The sequence below is a fragment of the Callorhinus ursinus genome, unplaced genomic scaffold (assembly GCF_003265705.2).
Source record: "Callorhinus ursinus isolate GAN/ISIS: 27379988/994484 unplaced genomic scaffold, GSC_fseal_2.0 scaffold12, whole genome shotgun sequence".
In the NCBI taxonomy this organism is placed as follows: Eukaryota; Metazoa; Chordata; class Mammalia; order Carnivora; family Otariidae; genus Callorhinus; species Callorhinus ursinus.
In genome coordinates this window covers 73,459,734-73,481,970 of record NW_027397074.1, presented here as the reverse complement: position 1 = coordinate 73,481,970, position 22,237 = coordinate 73,459,734, and the positions used below count along the sequence as shown (strand labels likewise).

At 39.4% G+C, this 22,237-nt stretch overlaps 1 protein-coding gene and 1 long non-coding RNA gene across 17 annotated transcripts in view; one reads left to right on the top strand and one right to left on the bottom strand.

Moving 5' to 3' along the window:
* LOC112811037 (uncharacterized) overlaps positions 1–22,237 on the top strand; it is a 52,820-nt gene that overhangs the window by 1,763 nt on the left and 28,820 nt on the right. The gene's annotated exons all lie outside the window — the stretch shown is intronic.
* AGBL3 (AGBL carboxypeptidase 3) overlaps positions 10,455–22,237 on the bottom strand; it is a 60,346-nt gene continuing 48,563 nt past the window's right edge. For 15 of the 16 annotated variants that reach the window (XM_025854944.2, XM_025854946.2, XM_073899220.1 and 12 more), the window contains 4 exons: positions 21,747–21,795; positions 20,388–20,584; positions 15,496–15,727; positions 10,455–11,334 (listed from right to left, as the gene is read on the bottom strand). In XM_025854944.2, the coding sequence (XP_025710729.2) occupies positions 10,920–11,334; positions 15,496–15,727; positions 20,388–20,584; positions 21,747–21,795 (893 nt within the window). In that variant the 3' untranslated portion in view covers positions 10,455–10,919. Of the gene's footprint in view, positions 11,335–15,495; positions 15,728–20,387; positions 20,585–21,746; positions 21,796–22,237 lie in introns of those variants that run through there. The other variant, XM_073899225.1, reaches the window with a different exon arrangement.

The following is a 22,237-nucleotide window of genomic DNA, read 5'->3' as shown; positions in this document are numbered from 1 at the left end:
CCGCAAATCTGAAATCTTTTTTCAAGAAATGTGTATGCACGGTACTTGACCTCTCCCTGAGAAAGGCTCCGCCAGTGCCCTCGGACCTGCTGCCTTCTGGAAGGTTCCTCCCCACCATTCTGGGGCTTCCCTTTGCCTCTTTCAGACTCGGGATCTCTTATTGCCATTATCAAAGGCCTTTACGGATTTAGTCTTTATTCTGCCCTTAAGCTTGATCAATCGAAGGTTGATCGAGTATAGAGTTTTAGGTGAAAGTAACTTGCATTGATAATTTTGAAAGCCTTATTCCATTCCGTCTGGACTTCGTGTTGTTTTTTGCGAGTATAAAGCTGTTCTTTATAGCTTCCCCAAAAGTCTCCTCTGCTGTTTTCATCTGTGCAGCTTTATCTTAAACAGAAATGATGATTTTAGTGGGTTTTTGAGAAGGAACAAAATTAAAAGTGCCCAGTTTGCCATTTTTAACTGGAAGTGTAATTGTTGTTACTATTTTTACACGCTAGAGGCTCTTTCTAGCGGTCCCTTTTACCGGCTTTCTCCGGTAACACAGCTGGTCTCTGACTGAGCTTGTTGCTCTAATCAGGTTCCTAGCCTCCTTTTCATTGCGGATCACCCGGATCGCCACTGGGTTTGCCAGCACTCTGGGGCGTGAGCTGCCCCACACTCTGTTCCAAGGACATCAGTGTCCTTGGGGAGAACTCCAGAGCTCTCAGTTCGCAGGGCAGGCCTCTCCTCCGGGGGTGAAATATTTGAGGTAGCGGCCGGCTTTTTCTGGAGCTTGGAGGGGGTGGGGCAGTCCCTCCGGCCTTTTCAGCTTGCTTCTCTCACCCCTGCCGCCTGCCCCCCCCTGCCCCCATCGCCCGAGGAGCAAGCCCGGGCCAAGGGGACCCGGGCTGTACCGTTCTTCTCTGTGACACAGAGGTAGGGATGGGAGAAATGCTAGCAGCCTGCCGCTCCCGGGGAGATGCCCCAGCCCTTGACTGGGAGCTGGGGGACAGTGATGCCTGTGACCCTGGCTACCCGCTCAGGGAGAGGGGAGCTGTCCTCCTGCTGAACCAGCGAGAAGGGAGGAGTGGGTATGGCTTAAGTCTGAGATTTTAGTAGATTTTCTTGAATGTTTCTTCATTTGTTGTATGTCCTCTGGACAATTTCCTGGGGCTTTAAATGAGGGTTTTTGTTGTTTAATTAATTAATTAATTAATTTTTTTTTTTTTTACCAGTGATGGTAGTCTCACAGGGGAGTAGATGGAGGAACCTCTCGGGCTGCTATTCTAGAACTGGGTCTCTGCCCCTTTATTGTTTTTTAAAGGGGGAAAAAAGAATTTTTTTAAAAGGTTTTTATTCATTTGAGACAGAGACAGCACAAGTGGGGGAAGGGGCAGGGGGAGAGGGACAAGCCGACTCCCTGCTGAGTCAGGAGCCGACACTGGTCTCAGCTCCATCCCGGCTCCCTGGGATCATGACCTGAGCTGAAGGCAGACGCTTAACGGCTAAGCCACCCAGGCAAAAATTTAACTGAATAAAATCTAAGGACATTTAAGTATTGAATACATGAACAAATCTGAAATTACAAATTTCAGAAAATTACAAAATAAGAAACAAATGGTTGTAACTTGCAAGCCCCTTAAGCTATGAATTTAGAACTGATAAAAATACTGATAGGTTTAACTGTGATGTGTTTAGGTTTTTCATTTTGTTAAAACTAATAATACCAATAAGTTTGAGGTAAATATTAAGCTACTTTTACCAATTTCTAATAATATATTGACATAGTCTTGCCCCTCCCCCCCCATAGCCTGCCTGGTTTTGTAAACTGTCAATGATGGTTTAAATAATAGTATAAGTGCAATATTGACCTCCTTCCATTCTAGGGGATCCGATGAAATAGAAATACTGTATCATAATTAAGTTAAACCCATCTATATTTAAAAATGCTCTCAGGAGTTATAATTGTCTCAAACATCAATAAGAGCAAACAAAAAAAATAGCAGCAACTAAAGTGTTCATTAGAGGTAAATCGAAATTGCCTTTTTTTGTGTTTTTTTTTCCAGCTTTACTCTGATTGACAAATGAAACTTGCATATATTTAAAGTATACAACATGATAATTTAATATACATCGTGAAATGATTACCACAATCAAGTTAATGAATATATCCATCACTTCACTTATTTTGGGGGGGTGATAACACTTGAGATCTACTCTCTAAGCAAATTGACAGATGAATAAAGAAAGTGTGATTCTATATTATATAATCTATATATCCTTAGATATATTGGGATATTACTCAGCTGTGAGAAAGAAATCCTATTTGCAACAACATGGATGACACTGGAGGACATTATTCATTATTTTTTATTTTCTTATTTGGTTGATTTTTCACAAAAGGAATAGGGCTTGAACTGGGGACACTATAGTATGTGAAACGAACCAGACACAGACAAGTACTGCATGACCTCACAAAACGGAATCTAAAAAAAAAAAAAAAAAATCAAACCTACAGTAACACAGGACGCAGTTGAGTTTATCAGAGGCTGGGTTGAGGGGAAAAGGGAGAGTTGGACAAAAGACATAGTCTTTCAATTTCTAAGCTGAATCTGGAGACCTAACGTACGGCACGGTGGTGATGATTGGTAGTTATGTATTGCATACTCGAAATCTAAATTACTGTTGAAAAAAAACCAGATGTCCTGCCAGGGGTGTGGCTGTTCAGGGGTCGACTGCAGTGACATCTGAAAGAGACTTGTGTGTGACCTTGGGTCCCTGTGAATTCGTGGCATAAGTGTCCTCCTTTCCTTTGGACCCCTGGGTCATCTGGGGGATTTTCTCTAAAGAGAGCAGGTAAACTGATCACCTTCGGCACAGTTTCAGTCAGAGAATTTATGGGCTTCTTTATCATGTACAGCCTGTGTCCTTCATGTGTAATACTTTCAAGCCTTTTTTTGGGGCGGGGGAGGCGTTTCAGTTCCCCATGGTTTTTGTTCCTCGTCTTCTGGGGAAAGAGGCTTAGGTTTTGCTGGAGAGGAGTGTTTTTATCCCAGCCATCCAGTATTTCCCTTGGAGGTTGTTCTACATTTTTTTCTGAGATGCCTTTAGCATTAGTTTATCGGGACTGGAAGGGTTTCAATCTGCCTTTGATCATGTCCATTCTCTCTCTCTTTTTTTTTTTTTTTTTTATTAGAGCACACATGCATGAGTAAGTGGAGGAGGGAGAGAGGGAGAGGGAGAATTTCAAGCAGACTCCCCGCTGAGCATGGAGCCTGACGTGGGGCTCAATCCCATGACCCTGAGATCATGACCTGAACCGAAACCAAGAGTCAGACTCTTAACTGACTGAGCCACCTGGGTGCCCTGATCTTGTCTGTTCTGAGAGATGAGCCATTATCACACAATAACATGACAGTTTGGGGAGCTTTTTGATTCATTTTTGAGAAGTCTACTGGGTCCTCAAGTGCAGAGGTCAGCCTGTTCACATTTCTCTTAAGTGCTGCCAAACACAGACTTTGTACTTTCAGAGGACTGGCCTCTACGAGGGGTGACCCGAGAGATCCATAGCCTTGTATCAACTCATTTAATCTTTTCATTGACCTAACAATGTTCTTCAACCAAAACAGAAAAGCATGTGGCTACCTCTTTATTCCTCCTTAAAGTCTGTTAGCTTCTTATTAAAAATGAAAGAATCATAGCAGCATATGCTGAAGGGAAACCAAAGGGCTCTGTCTCAAGTAGTCAGATTCCAGCACCAGAGCTCAGCTCTAGAACCAAGCTGGAAAGATAGCTTTGTGGCAGTCCAAGGGGTCTGCATAGCTCCAAAAGCTTGGTTGCTGGTTGTTGGTATCCCATGGACCACAGCTATCTGCTTGGAACCCTGTGGAATGTTCTATCTCTAGAGCAAACTAGTGCTGGCAGCCCTGGCCAGACTACCAGTCAGGTAGGGCCAGGGAGGCCTGGCTGGACAAAAGACTACACCCTAACTTTGCTCACTGCTGCACACACACAAAGCCATGGTGTGTATTGTGCACTGGGGGAATTATAGAAAGGCCAACTGCAGCCAGAGGAGACTAACCCATAAGCTCTGGCCCCACCTGACACCCTGCAAAACCGAGAGGATTAAAGTGGTGTCGTGCCATCACCTACATTCTCTGCCTGTGAACATGTTCGGGCCCGATGGGGAGACAGGTGCAGGCCCACATTCTGGGGGGAGACTCCTCCTTCCGAGTTAGTTTCCTTCTGCAGGCTTGAAGCCAGATCCTACTGGGCAAGGTTACAAGGCTCCCCCTTCCCTGTGGGCCTGCTTGAGCCTGTGTTGGGTCGGTGCAGACAAACCGCGCTGGACAGATGAAGGGCCTCCCCAGAGGCGTTCCTTCACTGTTACGAACTCAGGACACCTCCAGGGGAACTGCTGAGGCTTTAACGTTTCCTGTATTTTCTGTGGAGTCTTGCTGCCATTGGGTCCAAGTGCTCTCGGCGTGCCTCACTGACCTGAGCTCCCTCCTGCACGTGCTGCATCGTCAGCACACAGTCCTCTTCAGACCTGGGGTCCCCGCTGGCGTGGGGGGCACATCACTGTCTCGGCTGACTTTGCCGCCTTTGGTTTCTTGACACAGAATCTCCCTGTCCTAGTATGTCTCCCGCAGATTGGCACCCCCGGCTGCTTTCGTCCGCCCCCCAGGACTCTGCCCCGAGCAGTTCTCTCTGCACAGCCTTTGTCCCTGGGAGCAAGAAGAGCGAGCCCAGGCTGGCCGGGGAGTCCTGCAGGGTGCCAGGAGAACAGAGGCCCTTGCCAGGCTTAGGGGTGAGGGGCCGAGGAGGGCTGATGCTTGGTGAAGGGGTCCTTGTTTGTTTATAATGTATTTGAAAGAGAAATTGCCAATGAAGAGTTTATAGCATGTTTCAAGGGGCACCTGGGTGGCTCAGTCAGTTAAGCATCTGCCTGCGGCTCAGGTCATGATCCGGGGGTCCTGGGATCAAGCCCCGCATTGGGCTCCCTGCTCAGTGGGAAGCCTGCTTCTCCCTCTCCCGCTCCCACTGCTTGTGCTCTCTGGCTCTCTCTGTCAAAAGAATAAATAGAATCTTTAAAAAAAAAAAAAACTTTTTAAAAATTTTTTAAAAAAAAAAAAATTAAAAAAAAAAAAAAAAAGTAAAGAATTCAGCCATGGTATAAAAGGTCTTTATTATGGAAAAAAATGACTTAAGCAACCTCTCTTTATATTCGGAAAGAGTGCTTACCCTTCTGAGATAAAAATGAAATATAACTTTTATTTATTATTTGGTGGTGGAGGGCAGATCATTCTTCTTTAAATTTTTATTGTTATGTTAATCACCATGCATCATTAGTTTTTGATGTAGTGTTCCATGATTTATTGTTTGTGCATAACACCCAGTGCTCCACGCAGAATGTGCCCTCTTTAATACCCATCACCAGGCTAACCCATCCCCCCACCCCCTCCCCTCTAGAACCCTCAGTTTGTTTTTCAGAGTCCATCGTCTCTCATGGTTCGTCTCCCCCTCCAATTTACTCCCCTTCCTTCTTCCCCTCCTGTTATCTTCTTCTTCTTCTTTTTTTAACATATGTTGCATTATTTGTTTCAGAGGTACAGATCTGTGATTCAACAGTCTTGCACAATTCACAGCGCTCACCATAGCCCATACCCTCCCCAATGTCTATCACCCAGCCACCCCATCCCTCCCACCCCCCACCACTCCAGCAACACTCAGTTTGTTTCCTGAGATTAAGAATTCCTCATATCAGTGAGGTCATATGATACATGTCTTTCTCTGATTGACTTATTTCACTCAGCATAACACCCTCCAGTTCCATCCACGTCGTTGCAAATGGCAAGATCTCATTCCTTTTGATGGCTGCATAATATTCCATTGTGTGTGTGTGTGTGTGTGTGTGTGTGTGTGTGTGTGTGTGTGTGTATACATATATATATATATATATATATATATATATATATATATATATATATACACTACATCTTCTTTATCCATTCGTCTGTCGATGGACATCTTGGCTCTTTCCACAGTTTGGCTATTGTGGATATTGCTGCTATAAACATTGGGGTGCACATACCCCTTCGGATCCCTACATTTGTATCTTTGGGGTAAATACCCAGTAGTGCAATTGCTGGGTCATAGGGTACCTCTATTTTCAACTTTTTGAGGAACCTCCATACTGTTTTCCAGAGTGGTTGCACCAGCTTGCATTCCCACCAACAGTGTAGGAGGGTTCCCCTTTCTCCACATCCCCGCCAAGAGGGCAGGTCATTCTTAAAGCCTAATTCTACAGAGCAATTTATTGATGTCAGGATGAAAGCCCCAGAGTTAGTGGGTCTTTGGTTTCATCTCCTAAAGCCCTCTGCCTGAGCTGGTAGATCAGGGACAACTTCAGAACCCCGCCTCCTCCTGGCATCCCTGCTGCCGTGCACGGGGAGCCAAAGATGATCAGAATCCGGGCCATGTTTGCCGAGAGCATGGTGTCACCGTAGATACTCGGCCCTCCTCTTTCATAGTGGCCTCAATTTTTTAAAGGATTTTTTTTTTTTTTGGACCTAGAATTTCAGGTTGTCAGTTTTCTTTCAGTTCTTGAAAATTGCAATTCCATTTTCTTCTGGCTTCAACAGTTTCTGTAAAGAAATCAGATCGAATTCTCATAGTTTTTCCCTTGAAGGAAATGTGGCTTCCCCCCTGCACTCTCTGGCTGTTGTCACAATTTTTCTTTTACCTTTGGTTTTTACTAGTTTGACCATGATGTGTTTACATATGGTTTTCCTCACATTTATCCTGCTCACGCTCTGCTGAGCTTCACTTCAGATTTCTTCAAATATTGCTTCTCTCATTCACTTCTTTGTCTCCTTCTGGAACTCAGTTAGACATTGAAAGTTAGAGACTCTATATCCCACATCTCTCTTACCCTCTATTCTGGCCTTTTTTTTTTAGCTCCTAAATTTTATTCTGGAGAGCTCTTTTTGACCAGTCTTAAAACTGATTTGGTCTGCTGTATCTAGCCTGCTGTTAAACCCATGTAATGAATGATTAAGTTCAGAGATTGTATTTTGCAGTTCTAGAATGTCAATTTGATTCTTTCTTAAAATAAAGCCTAATTCTGTGTTGAAATGCTTCATGTTTTCATTGATTTTGTTCACCTTTTCCTGTATAATTTTTAACATAATGATCATTTCGAAGTCTTTTCTGTTAACTCCATTTACTGGATTATCTCTGGGTCTGCTTCTGTTGTCTGCTTTCTCTCTTGACTATTCGTCACCTTTTTTTTCATGTCTCCTAATTTTTAATTACATGCTGGACATGGTGTTAATACATTATAGAAGGGCTGGATTATGTTATCTTCTTCTAAAGAATATTTAGTTTTGTTCTGGCAGAATTTGCATTACTAGCAGATTATCTCTATCTTGTTGGGGTTTTATTTTAATCTTTGTTTGAATGTTCTATTCCAGTTTTGTCCTTCGTCCTAGGATAGAGCCCTTGCTCCTATGCATGGTCTTTATTCACAGGACATGTTTTCTTCTGGGGTTTCAATTCAGTGTTGGAGATTTTCAGCAAGGTGTGTCCATTCTGGTTGAGTTGGAACTCCAGTGTCTTTCCAGGACTCTTTTCTACTCTGTTTACTATACACTTGCCTTTACATAAACATCTTAGGATATGATCAAGGACCTGAGGGGAACTTTCTACATAGATTTTGGAGGCTATTTTTCTGTGGTTCCCTCTTTTTCAGCACCCTGCCTCTAAATTTCAGCTATTGTAGCAGATGCAAACTCTGATCTCTGTTTTGTCTGGCCAGTAAGATTGTTGGGTTCCACTTCTCTGAACCAGGGTTTGGAAAATGCCTCTAGGGAGAAAGGTGGGACTGAATGGGGGTTTATTCCATATATTCCTTCTCACAAGCATCGCAGTCCTGTGCTATTCACCATGTATTGCCTGAAGTCAATTATTTCATGTAGATGATTTGGTTTTAGTTTCTAGAGGGTTAGTTCATTACCAGCTTTTCTGTAATGGATAGAATTGGATAACCTCATTCATTTTTATAAATGGATACCAATATAAATATTTAAGGTTCCTCCATGTCTTTTCATGGCTTGGTAGCTCATTTCTTTAGTAATCCATTGTCTGGATGTACCATAGTTTATTTGCCATTCCACTACTAAAGGGCATCTTGGTTTCATTCAAGTTTTGGCACTTAGGAATAAAGATGCTGTTAATATCCATGTGCAAGGTTTTCTGTGGACATAAGTTTCAACTCGGGAATAAAGATGCTATTAATATCCGTGTGAAAGTTTTTCTGTGGACATAAGTTTCAACTCCTTTACATGAATACCAAGGACTGTGATTGCTGGATTATATAGTAGGAGTATGTTTAGTTTTGTAAGAAACCACCAAACTGTCTTTCAAAGTGGCTGTACCATTTTTTATTTCATACACTATTAGGAAGTATTTTCTCTGCTTCTGTCTTCTGTTAGAGATTGTAGAGATTTGGTGTAATTTCTTAAATTTTGTGTAGAATTCAGTCAACCCATCTGGGCCTGGTGATTTCTCTTTTGACAACTTATTTATTGATTCAGTTTCTTTAATTGATACAGGCTTATTCAACTACTAGTCTATTTCTTCCTGTGTGAATTTTGGCAGATTGCGTCTTTCAGGGAATTGGTCTGTTTCATATAGGTTAACCAAATTGTGAGTAGAGAGTTGTTTGGAATATTCTTTTATTAACCGTTTAACATCTGTGGTATCAGTACTGATGGTCTCTCATTTCTGATATTAATTTGTGTCTTCTTTTTTTTTTTTCTTAGTTAACATTGCCATAAGTCTATAAATTTTATTGACAATAGAATATTATTCAGCATTATAAGCAAATTAGCTATTAAACCATGAAAAGACATGATAAAATTTATATGCATATTACTAAGTGAAATAAGCCAATCTGAAAAGGCTACATATTATGTGAGTCCAACTATGTGATATTCTGGAAAAGGTTAAACTATAGAGACAGCAAAAAGATGAGTGATTGCCAGGGGTTAGTGGAGAGAGAAAGATGAATATGCAGAGAGAATGTTTAGGGCAGTGAAACTACCTTTTTTCTTTTTAAAGAAAAGATTTTATTTGAGAGAGCATGAGAGAGAGCACGAGCAGGAGGGAGAGGGAGAAGCAGAAGCAGACTCCCCGCTGAGCAGGGAGCCCGATGCAGGACTTGATCCCAGAGTCCCAGGATCATGCATGACCTGAGCCAAAGGCAGATGCTTAACCGACTGAGCCACTCCAGGCGCCCCAGTGAAACTAAGCTGTATGGGTACTGTAATGGTAGATATATTTCATTAGACTTTTGTCCAAGCCCACAGAATGTACAACACTCAGAGTCAACCCTAATGTAAACTGTGGACTTTGGATGGTAATGATGTATCAGTATAGGTTCATTAGTTGTAATAAATGGTGGGCAATGGTGATAATGGGGAGGCTATGTATATGTATGTGTGGGTATCAAGGAGTTTATGGGGGAAATCTCTGTACTTTCTGCTCAGTATTGATGTGAACTTTCTCTAAAAAATAAACTCTGTTAAAACCAAAAATAAAACCAAGACAAAAATATAGCAGTTACTCATTTACTATCCCAGTGAGCTCTCCTTGAACCCTCTTTGGCTACTGTAATTGTTGAGAGTAGACTACCCAACCCTAGGTTTTCTTAGTTCCATCTTGCTACCATGACCTAATTAGCTTGTAGCCTATAACTTTCTTTTCTTTCTTTTTTTAAAAATTTTATTTATTTATTTGAGAGAGAGAATGAGATAGAGAGAGCATGAGAGGGGGGAGGGTCAGAGGGAGAAGCAGTCTCCCGCCGAGCAGGGAGCCCAATGTGGGACTCGATCCCGGGACTCCGGGATCATGGCCTGAGCCGACGGCAGTCGCATAACCCACTGAGCCGCCCAGGCGCCCGGCCTCTGACTTTCATGTGCCTCTTCTACCTGACGCTCATTCTGCTTGTCCTCATCCTGTAATGGACAGCCCTGGTGACCTGTGACTCGTTTTCTCACTTACCACACCCATCCTGACTTCTCTGCCTGCCATACCTCTTTCTCTGCAGTGTCCCTGAGGAATTGCACCACTGCTGTCTTATCCATGATAAACTGTGAGATGTTCTACTTGCTTTCACATGAACAAATGGCTGGAGATGTACATTCATTAGCTCTAAAGCAAACTGCACATCTAATCTTTTACATTGTTGTTACATTTTGAGAAGTAGAATGACCATTGTATACCATAATCTATGCATTTCAGTGCCATTTTGTGACACACTTGCTCTGTGCAATTAATGTCCTTTAATATATAGTATTTTCTTTAATTGTTGGAGGTATACAACTTAGTACTTTCCTATGCACACTCTTATTCTGTAATTATTTTAGTCTTGTGTGTTTTATATGTACAATTGTACAGTAATCTTCTAGTGGGGAGAAATGTCTTTTATATCACTGATGGTTTCTAGCACACTAAAGGTAAAACAGAAATTCAAGAAAAGATGTTTGTTGACTGATTCATTAAGGTGCCTAGTAGGGATGTTAAAGTCACTGATGGTACATGTCATTCTGTCCTTGAGTTCTTAGTTTTTTTGGTGTTCTATGCATATGTTGTTTTGGGAGAATTCAAAAGTTCATAGATTTTTTTTTCCATCCTGGCAAAAATTAAATAAGTGATTTTAAATTTTCTGTATTTTCTCTGGATTTCTTTCTAAATCTCTGAAAGATGTTGTCACTAATGAAGATGGGTTATCTAGACTTTTAGCATATGCATATGTATGTGTAAGGGGAGGGACAGAGATAGAGGACTGGGGAGGGCTTTTCTTTTTCTTTCTTTTTACTATGTAAGCATATGGTATTTTTCATCCACGGTTTTCAGAGTAGCATAAAGCTAAATTATTTGTCCCTTTGGAACTTCAAATAGAAGGTGGGCTGTCCATGATTCTTACTTGGTTGCTCAACCCTATTTTTAGCTGGACGTGGAGCTATTTGCGTAGAGTTTTGCTCATTGGATTCTTCAGCTTGAAGACTCTTTTCTTTGATAATATCCGCATCCTTTTCAAAATTTGAGGGAGTCGTCTCCCATTTGCTGCTGAGAGGTTTCATGTCTTTAGTCTTTGTGGCCTTGATTTGAGAGTGTTTTTTCTTCTTGGGCACTGTGAGAGGTGACAGACTTTCAAGTGATCTCTGGGATTGGAGCCACTCTGGAGAGCTTACCGTAAGATTCCTTTGGCTTATAAAAGGGTGATTTCTGGGTGCTGTCCAGGATGTGCTGTATCTCTTTATATTTATGTAAGTAGCTGGCATTAGTCTAGGAAAGAAATGAAATACATGAGTTTTTGTCGTGTACTCTAGGTATTTGTAGTCCTTAGGTATTTCAGTTTAAGTCTTACTTTTAAATCCTTTGGTGAATTCATCTTCCCTTAGGACCTTTACCATTATTTCTATGAGAATGATCTATGTCTTCAATTTCTGGTCATGATTTTTCAGAACCACTCCTGAAGAGTGGTTAAAAAGGAATATCATCCTCCTGTACTTCTGAATGCCGAGAGGGTATGTTTGAGATACCTGCCCTGACCCAAGCTTCCCGATACAATGGCCACTCTGGACCTCAGTGCCTTACCTATACATCTAGTTAGTAAATGTTCTCTAAAATTCCACTTTTCTCTAAAAATCTACTTGTTTATTCTATTAGAATATACTTAGTTATATGCTATACATTTTTTTTCTATAGTCAGTAAAAAGATCAATATGAGTCCAAGAGTTGGAAGCTGCATCTGTTTCTTCCTGGAAGTGAAAAATCTCTCCAGTCCCATTTTGATCTGCATAGTCTTTCTCAAGAATTTTTATCATTAATAGATGGAATGCCAGATATGAGATTTATTGCTTAATATCTGATTTCTGACCAATGTTTGACAGAGATAAAGAGATGTAAATCATCTTGCTAATATGATATTGATTAGTATCCACCTAGACTCTATTCACTTTGGTTACGAACAGAACGGACAATTTAAGTTCCAGCCCTAAAGTTATGTTCAGCTGTTACATTCTATAGCATGAGAATTCTGCCAGCTGTGGAAGCACTTTAAGTATTCTCTCCCTAGTCCAAATTTGGATAGATGTCTAAAATGGTTTGACAAAAGTGTGATTTTTCTCATTTTTTGGTTTATTCTCACTTTGCTCTGTAATCACTTACTATGGGTGACAGTATGTGTGCTGAGCCAGTCAGACAAAATACATAAAGCCATAAAGAAATAACTTCAAAGAGCAAAAAATATCCACTTGATTGTATTTAAGTATATAGTGAATTAATCTGTTAAGAATGGTCTTGCTTGCCATTTTCCTATTTTTTCTTATTTCCATGTATACCTACGTAGATACTTTGGGGAAGGGTCGGCTCCAGGCACAAGGTGCCCTTCTCTGGGACTGACTACCTCTTGATCCACAAGGGTAGGCCTTCCATCAGCCATTTGTTGTTGTTGTTGTTTTATAGGTTTTCTTTATTTTTATTTATTTGACACAGAGAGAGAGAGACAGTGAGAGAGGGAACACAAACAGGGGGAGTGGGAGAGGCAGAAGCAGGCTTCCCACTGAGCGGGGAGCCCGATGCGGGGCTCGATCCCAGGACCCTGGGATCATGACCCGAGTCGCTTAACTGACTGAGCCACCCAGGTGCCCCTCCATCAGCCATTTGTAACTATCTGTTTTCTACCCACTGGCATGGTTGCCAATCAGAATCTCTTTCCCTGTAACTTAGAATCGGGAAGGAGAGACAGTGACTCTTGTAAGTGAAAGTTCTGGAGGATGCAAATTTGTGCAGTTAAGAGGTATGAAGTTTTCTGTAGAGAGAGAAAAGCAGAAATTGAAGATGGATAAAGAGTTCGGGTGGCTTTCCATTCTCTAGTTTCAGCCCTTTTCTGAGACTTGGCTGAAATCTCTCTCCCTTTTATTTCCATAAATAGTCTTGGATTTTCTTATACTTCTTACCTCCTACCCTACCTTATATTTTTGATTAAGCTAGCTTAAATTGGTTTCTATTATTTGCGACCAAAGTGTTCTTAATTAATACAATCTATTAGCTGTCTACCCTTCCAGACTCAGGCCAATCCACACTGAGTACATTTCTGGGTTCAAGTGTGTAAGAGATCTCTCATGAAAATGATTAAAGATCAAGCTATGTCTTGTCACCTTTGCCTAGGTCCACTGTATTTTGTTATTAGTTTCCTGATTTTTTAGTCTGCTGATATTATCATGTGTTTGATCCCTTGTTTGCCTGGGCCTATGTATGCTGTTTCTCCCATATAAGCTGACCTATTAGATATAATTTCTTTTCTTTTTTTTATTATGTTCAGTTAGCTACTGTATAGTACATAATTAGTTTTTGATGTAGTGTTCAATGATTGATTAGTTAAGTATAACACAATTTCTGTTAGGCACTGCCTTCCCCAGCATGATAGCTATTCCTTCTGATTAGAAACTGTCACCAATTGCCTATTCTTGTAATTTTATTGACTTTGCTGATTATACTATAAAGAAGTAGGCATTAATAAAAATTTAGGGGGAAAAAAGCATAAAGAGGAATATCATTCTCTGTCAGTGCTTTATCCAGAGAGAATCATTGTTGGGACTATGCTACCAGAGATTTTTCTAGGTGTATATGTGTTTGTGTATAAGATGCACACATTAAATAGATTTACATAGTCTATAAATGCAACCATACCAAAGTTCTGTAGTTTTTATTCACTTATACATTGTGAACAGTATCCCATGTTAATTAATCTGTACTTAATATTTCATGGCTACATAATATTTCATTTTATCGATATACTATAATTAAGCAATTTTTCTATTGTTGAATATTTAGGTTCATTTCTTTTCCTTTTTCTTTGACTCTTATAAACAATACTGAAATGAACATTGGGGTGTCTGGGGTTCAGTCAGTTAAGCGTCTGACTCTTGATTTTGGCTCGGGTCATGATCTCAGGGTTGTGGGATAGAGCCCCACATCAGCTCTGCGCTCAGTGGGGAGTCTGCTTCAGATTCTCTCTCCCTCTCCCTCTGTCTCTCTGCACCCACCCTCACTCATTCTCTAAAATAAAAATAAATCTTTAAAAAAATATAAAGAAGTAAACATCACTACAGAAACCTCTCACCTGGGTTTTTGCCCCCCTTTTTCTGAGGTTTAATTTCTTTTTCTTTTTCTTTTTTTTTTTGAGAGAGAGGAAGAAAGAGGTGGGGGAGGGGCAGAGGGAGAAGGAGAGAGAATCTTAAGTAGGCTCCATGCTCTGCAGAGTCTGACGTGGCACTTGATCTCACAACCCTGAGATCATGACCTGAGCTAAAATCAAGAGTCAGACACTTAACAGACTGAGCCACCCAGGCGCCCCATCCCTAGGGTTAGTTTCTAAAAGTGGAATTTTTTAGTCAAAATGAATGTATGATATTGAGGATTTTTCATTTATATTGTTGGATTGCCTTCCAAAACTCTGCATCAAAAAACCCCCCAAAACCAAAAGAAAAACAACTCTGTATCAGTTCATATTCCAACCATCAGTGAGTGAATTCTTCCATTGAGAAGCAAAAATGAATAGTATTTCATTATTGTTTTAATTTGCACTCCTTCAGTTTAAGTGAGATTAAACATTTTAAATGTTCATTGACCAATTTTTTTCTTTTGTGAATTTCTGGCTCATAGCCTTTGCTCATTTTCCTACTGAAATATTCACAATTTTGTCATTGCTGTGTAGGTTATCTGTGAATATTGTTTGTTGGCCCTCTGTTTTTTCATTTATATTTTAAAGAGAATAAAACAGACTCTGAAAACAGAAGGTCTATTGGCTGTGTGACCTTGGACAAATTACTTAATCTTTTTCTACCTCAATTTCCTTACATGTAGAATGTAAAACATTACGTACATGTGCATATAAACACAGAATCATGTCTAGTACACACAAGATACTTCATCAAGATTTGTTAATAATATTATTTTCAGCTTGCTGTTGTCTTTTAGGTATATGTGTTTCCTTTTAGTCGTAGTGACGGTTCTATTTTTTTTATCTTTAAAAGAAATCTGGTCTTATTCTTTATGCTTTCCTCTGAATATCAATAAGCTTTAGTAATTCAAGTCAGTTATTTCTAATTCTGGTTGCTCCCTAGGATTATAAGGCTTAAACATCAGAAAAATATGAAGTCAGGCTACAGTCATACTTTATTCACACATACTTTACTTAGAGATCCAAATTAACGAGTGAATTCACGCAAATAAACAATCAAATAAGGCCTGATAACCTACTCCCTTCATATATACAGTGTTTTCTGAATGGCTTTGGTTTTTGCTCCTTTGTCAAATGTGGTGTAGCTGCCACCATTTTTAAGAGCATATGTTTGTTTCTTACGATAATGAATTAATAAGCATTGCTTCCTTATAAAAATGTATTAAATAGCTGAGAATGACAAAATCGTATTGACTTACTGATGTTGAATTTGGAAGTTGGTTCTTGGGTTGAATATTTGTTTCATCTGAGGGGTTTGCACATTTTTAGTACTTTCCATGATAGGGAGCAGATACTGCAATATTTCTTGAGTTTGAGCTATTCTTTTATCCCTGTAGATTCTTTTTTCATCATCTGTCCAATTTATGCCAGTCTTCTTGCTCTGGAAAGAAGTACATTCTTTCATTTTGCTTTTAAGGTTCTGATGCAGATCTGGGGAGCAACCACAAATACATGTATAGATATGTGGACTGAATTGACTCAACAATTATTTATTGAACATGATGTGCCAAGGATCTATCTAAAAATTCTTATCCATTTGAAGCTTATACTTTAATTACAGAGTCAGAAAATAGCAAATAAGTAACATATATAATATGTCAAATAATGATAAAGTTTACAGGCTAAAATAAAGCTGGGGAGGGGAATAAAGAATTTGGGGGGAAAGGGTTGATTTCTGTTTTTTAATTTTTTTTTAAAGATTTGTTTATTTGACAGAGATAGAAAGAGCACAAGTAGGCAGAGAGGCAGGGAGGCAGGGAGAGGGAGAGGTAGGCTCTCCGCTGAGCAGGGAGCCCAATGCGGGGCTCGATCCCAGGACCCTGGGATCATGACCTGAGCTGAAGGCAGCCGCTTAACCAACTTAGCCCCCCCAGGCACCCTTGATTTCTGTTTTTTTTTAAAAGGTGTTCAGGGAAGGCCTCCCTGTGAAGCTGACATGTCAAAGGAGTTAGGGAGTGAGCCAAGCAGATACCAGAGGAAAAGAGCATTCTAGGCAAGAAAAATAGTAAATGCAAAGGCCCTGAACTAGGAGCATGGTAGTGTGTTGAAGGGTCACCAAGATGGCATAAGTGGCTAAAGCAGATTGCATTAAGGGGAAAGAGCTAAGACAGCAGCTCAGCTAAGTGACTTGGACTGAGTTCACACGGTGCCTCACAGGCCATTGTAAAGACTGATGTTACTGAGTGTGAAACGGGAGCTACAGAAAGGTTTTGAGCAGAGGAGTATCACCATCCGAGATTTGTTTGAGCAGGACCCTGCTGTTATATAACCCTGTATTTTGAGATTTTACTAATGAATTAGTGTGGGATGTGAGAAGAAAGGAATCAGTGGTGACCGCAAAGCTTCTGATCTTGGGAAACAGAAGGATGGAGATACAGGAAAGACCATGGGAAGGGCATGCTGGAAATCCCTTCTTTACTACAGGATATGAAGGAATTATTGTTTATTTTGTTAATTGTGATAACTATTATAATAACATTTTTAAAAAGTGTTTATCTCCCCCTTCCATTAGTAAGGCTACTATTAAAAAAAAAACACTCAGAAAATAAGTGTTGATAAGGATGTGGAGAAATTAGAACCCTGGCATACTGTTGCTGGGAATGTAAAATGGTGCAGTCACTATGAAGAAAAGTATGGTAGATCCTCAAAATATTGAAAATAGAATTACTATATGAGCCAGCAATTCTCCGTCTGGGTATATGCCCCAAAGAGTTGAAAGCAGAGTTTCAAAGAGTTATTTGTATATGATCATAGAAGCAGCATTATTCAATTCACAGTAGCCAAAAAGGTAGAAGGAACCCAAGTGCCTATTGATGGATGAATGGATAGACAACAGGTGGTAGATACATACAATGGAGTATCACTCAGCCTTAACAAGGAAGGAAATTCTGACACCTCCTACACCATGGATGAAACTTGAGGATATTATGTTCAATGAAATAGACCAGTCACAAAAAGACAAATAATGTATTTGTCTTCCAAATATTTGATTCCACTTATATGAGGTACTTAGAATAGTCAAAGTCAGATTCAAAGTAGGATAGTTGCCAGGAGCTGGGAGGAGGGAGGAATGGGGAGTTGTTTAATGCGTATAGAGTTTCAGTTTTGTAAGATGAAAAGAATTTTGGAGATTGTGTACATGACAAGGTGAACGTACCTAACAATACCTGAACTTTACACTAAAAAATAGTTAAGATGGTAAATTTTATTTCATGTGTATTTTGACACAATTCTTAAAAATCCAATAGAAGAGAGATGAGGGATAAAAAGAAACTCCAAGTAAAGCCTGAAGGAAGGCTAGTAGACATTTTAAAGAATGTGGCAGGATTACTTATAATTATAATGCCTAAGGTGGTATGCAGACAACATAAGAAAAAGTAGAATACACTTAGAATAAAAGCATTAAATACACTATGCTTTATAAAAAGAAAAGTTAGGGATATACTATTCATTGCCCATAAACTATTTATGGGCAAAATGATATGATTTGGTGAATGTGATTTTAATACTTTAGTAAAAAAAAAATGGGAATGTAGATGAAAGAATAGCAGGATGCTGATAACTATTAAGGGTGGGCCCTAGGACCCAGTGGATTCATTATCATATTCTCTCTACTCTTGTTTATGTTTGAATTTTCCACAGTAAGGCTTTTAAAAAAAGGAATTGTCCATTATTAAAAGTGAATGTTGACTATATTTTGAGAGAGTAAGAAAGAGTGTAGTAATTAGAATCATGTTACTGAGGAAATCGATAGGCAGGAGAACTAGGGCATCACTGATAGTTGGGAGAGTACACATTTGGACTTCATTTTTAAAAATTTCAATATCCCTCCAAAAAAGAGATTAGTATAAGAAACTCCCTCTTAAACCCATCACTCAGTTTCAATAACTGGATTTCTTTTTGCTCCTATGATGATCATTATTTAGAACCCATCACTGGCACGAGGTGAAGTGGTTATTGGTAGCTAATATAAACAACCTGTGCAGGTCAAGCATGTTCTAAGGAGACTTAGTGATGCCTGGAATGTCATGACTCACTTTTGGGTGCTGGTGGTCTAGCTAAATAGAAGACTGGATACTGCAAGAGTACTGGGTTTGTGTTTACCAAATCCAAAGAAGAAATGACTTAGATAGAAACCTGTCTGCCAGGATTTATTACTCTTCCCCTACTCTCCTCAGTTGAATTTCTGTATTTGTGCCGTAGCTCATCAGTAAATATAAACTCTTCCAGAACTGAAGAAGTCTGACTGGACCTCTAATCTCTGACAGAATCCATCTCATTTCCTACTTGATAAGTTCAGTAATGGGAAAGGACAATTTATTCTGTAATAAATTGAGTGATAACGAAGCTAGGACATTTTAGAGGAAAATGTATAGCCCTAAATGCATATGTTGTAAAAAAAAAAAAAAAGGGGGGGGGACAACACAAAAGAATAAGAAAAGATAGCTCCTTCTGAAGTGACTTCAGTTAAAAAAAAATTGTAGAGTTTTCATTAGTATGTCATCAAGATTCACCAGGACATATGCCTGTGAGATAATGTAATCAAGGGGCGCCTGGGTGGCTCAGTCAGTTAAGCGTCTGCCTTCGGCTCAAGTCATGATCTTGGGGTCCTGGGATTGAGTCCCGCATCGGGCTCCCTGCTCAGCGGAGAACCTGTTTCTACCTCTCCTGCTCCTTCCTGCTTGTGCTCTCTCTTTCTCTGTCAAATAAATAAAATCTTTTTTAAAAAATAATGTAGTCAAGAATCTGAGAATCTCAGCTCAGGAAAGGTTGAATAAGGTTGAGAAACAGAATTTTTAGTAGCTGTGGTGGACACTGAAAAAAAAATCTCCCTTTTCAACAGAATTCCATGAAGATTGTCTCCAATCTCCTATTTTAAAATACACTTTAATTAGATTTGTACCTCTGTCATTCTACTGAAATTTCTCTGACCCAGATCCTGAATAAAACCTCCATGTTGTAAAACCGAATAGTAAATCCACATCACTTATCAGAAGCATTAGACTTAGTTGATTATTCCCTCCCCCTTGCTACACCTTCTTACTTAACTTCTACGACAACAATCCTCTTGGTTTTCCTCCTGACCCACAAGGTGCTCCTTATGTTTCTTTGTTGGTTCTTATTCTTTTCCTGATCCATCAGTACTGGAAATCCCAAGGATTTGCTCAACCCTCTTCTATATCCATCCTCACTTAGGAGTCTCATCCAGGTTCATGCCCTAAAATCCTATCTTTATCTGAAAATACCTAAATGTATATCCAGCTCAGACCTCTTCCTTGAACTCCAGACTCCTATATCCAACTGCTAATTCAGTACCTCTGCTTCAGTGTCTGAAAGGCATTTCTAAAACAAGTCTAAACGGAATTGCTGCTGGGCACTCAGTCTTTACCATCTCAGCAGAGGATAACCCCACCTAGYTAGTCGGCCCTCAGTCTTTACCATCCAGCAGAGGATAACCCCACCTAGCTAGTCGGCCCTCAGTCTTTACCATCCAGCAGAGGATAACCCCACCTAGCTAGTTGCTCTGGAAACTAAAACTCTGGTAATTCAACGGTTGTAAACAATTGTGAAGCCATCACCACATTCAAGATCTAGAAAAGATCATCCCTAAGAGATTCCTTGTGTTCCTTTCTAGTCCATTCTTCCCTTCATCTCCTACTCTATCCCTTCTTCCTCCAGGAAAACTTTATCTTTTTTTTTTGTCTCTATAAATTAGTGTGCATTTCATATACATGAGATTTCGTACAGCATTTACTTTTCTGTGTCTGACTTCTTGTACTCAGCACAATGATTTTGAGATTCATCCATGTCATGTGTATCATTTCATTTCTTTTTTATTCTGTGGTATGGAGAAGGCATCAATGATAAGGTATTGGGAAGAAGGCAATTAAATAGATTTTTTCAAAGCTATATTAAACTTTTTTTTCTGTATTACATTCATATAGAAATTAAATAAGGCAAGTATTTTTCAGAATCAGGAATAAAATGCCTATTAATCCTCTCTGTTCCAAATTTCATAGGATTTATTAATGATGACATAGTGAAAGCAATCTTTGTATTTCTTAAAATCCTAAGCAAACAAACAAACCACCTTCTGTTGGTACCCTTGTCTTCTCAGTCCAACTGGGAGTCTGTGTGCTCATAGGACACTTGAAGGATGTCACTTTGAAACAGTTTCCATACAAATCAGTGCTCTTGGGCTGAATTATTTCGTGGATTGGCTTCTCACCAGTTTCTGACAGCTGTCTTTGTTGGTCTTTGCTGAGCCTCTGAATCCTATTTTGGGAGCTGAAAGAAATTGGGTACTTTCAGTGTCAACGGTGAACTATCTATCTAATCAAGAGTAATGTAATGTCATGTTATATTTGTATATTACACCTACAGTATGTAAAGGAGACTTACAGATATTGTCTTACTTGGGCATCTTACCAGTCCTATGATTTAGGCAGGACGGCCAATGTTATCCCTATCTTACATCAGAGAGGGAGTGTTAAGGAATCAGAATGGTTAAGCTATTTGCTCAAGATCCCGCAGCCAATAAGAGAGAGGGGCAGGTCTAGAATTCACATCTTGTAACTCCAGTACTTGTTCTACTTTCTCTTATTTTGATATCTCATTTGATGTCTTTCCATAGATATGATGAGTAATATATTTTTAAAAATTGCCTTAGTTTGATCAATTCTAGATTCAAGTACAGGCATGCCCAAAGATGGTTTCTTACCTATTTTGTAGGTTTTGGGGGCAGGAGAGTCTGCATATTTGCACAGAACCCATTATATTGAGTAGAAACCAAGTTCTTAGAAGAGCCATGGAAGGAAGAAAGCACATAACATGTTTCCTCTGTTGAACAAATTCAGTCTACCCTCAGATACTTACTGTTTCATGGTTCAGATGGTTGTTCATGTCATTATTCCTAAGAACAGGAAAACTTGCCAAGGGGTCTAGTGATATAATAATTACTGGTTTAGACAAAAACTACCAAGTTTATCTATGTTATCCCTGAATTCATTTTCTATTCTTCCAGTTTTTAGGTACTACTATTAGCCCTATATGACCAATGCTCCAATTGCTATTACAGCTCGTAATTTGATAGTCATCCATTCTAAAGTGCTAAATAATTATGATAGCAATATTTTTTTTAAAAAGAGAAACTCAGATAATGCAGTGACAAATGCATAGAAATAAATGTATAATTGTAGATTTCAAGGCATCCATTGGGCATAGTTTGGGAATACTGAAATCTCAGTATCTTTCAAAATGCATCAGATAAGCACTGCTATGTATAACCTTGGCCTAGTCTCAGATACTATGGAGAATATAAGGAGACGTCAATTGGCAATTGTTATAAAAAAAAGCTACTTTTTCCTGTTGCTTTAATTCAAAATCAAAATCATAGAAGCCAGAGGAGAAGAAATAAGGTAGTCAGGTAGAAGAAATCTAGTTCTCCTACCTCAAATATCTTTTTAGAAGCCAAGCAGGAACTCGTCCAGGTATTTTCACTAAAAAGAGAATATACCATAAAATTTCTGAACAGAGATTTTTTTTTAAGATTAATGAAACTTAGTATTTTTACTTCTTGACAATTACCTCATTCATACATTGAGTGGCTAGCTTAACTGAGCTTATCTTCAATTAATCTGCCATGGTTTTACTCAGACATAAAGTATATTAGTACTTATTTCCCCTAGAAGCCTTTTTAAACTGTTTCAAAAGAATAGCAAACAGTAGGAATACCTATCCAATAACTGTCAAACAATTCAGAACTGAAAATATGTTAGATCTCTGAAGGATATCTACATGTACAGTAAGGTGACTGTTTAGAGAGCCCATTTAGGACATAGACATGCTAGACCCAAAAAATAGTATAATATATAACAGGTAGACATGTATTATGACTTTTTTTTTATTTTTTAAAGATTTAATATATTTATTTGACACAGA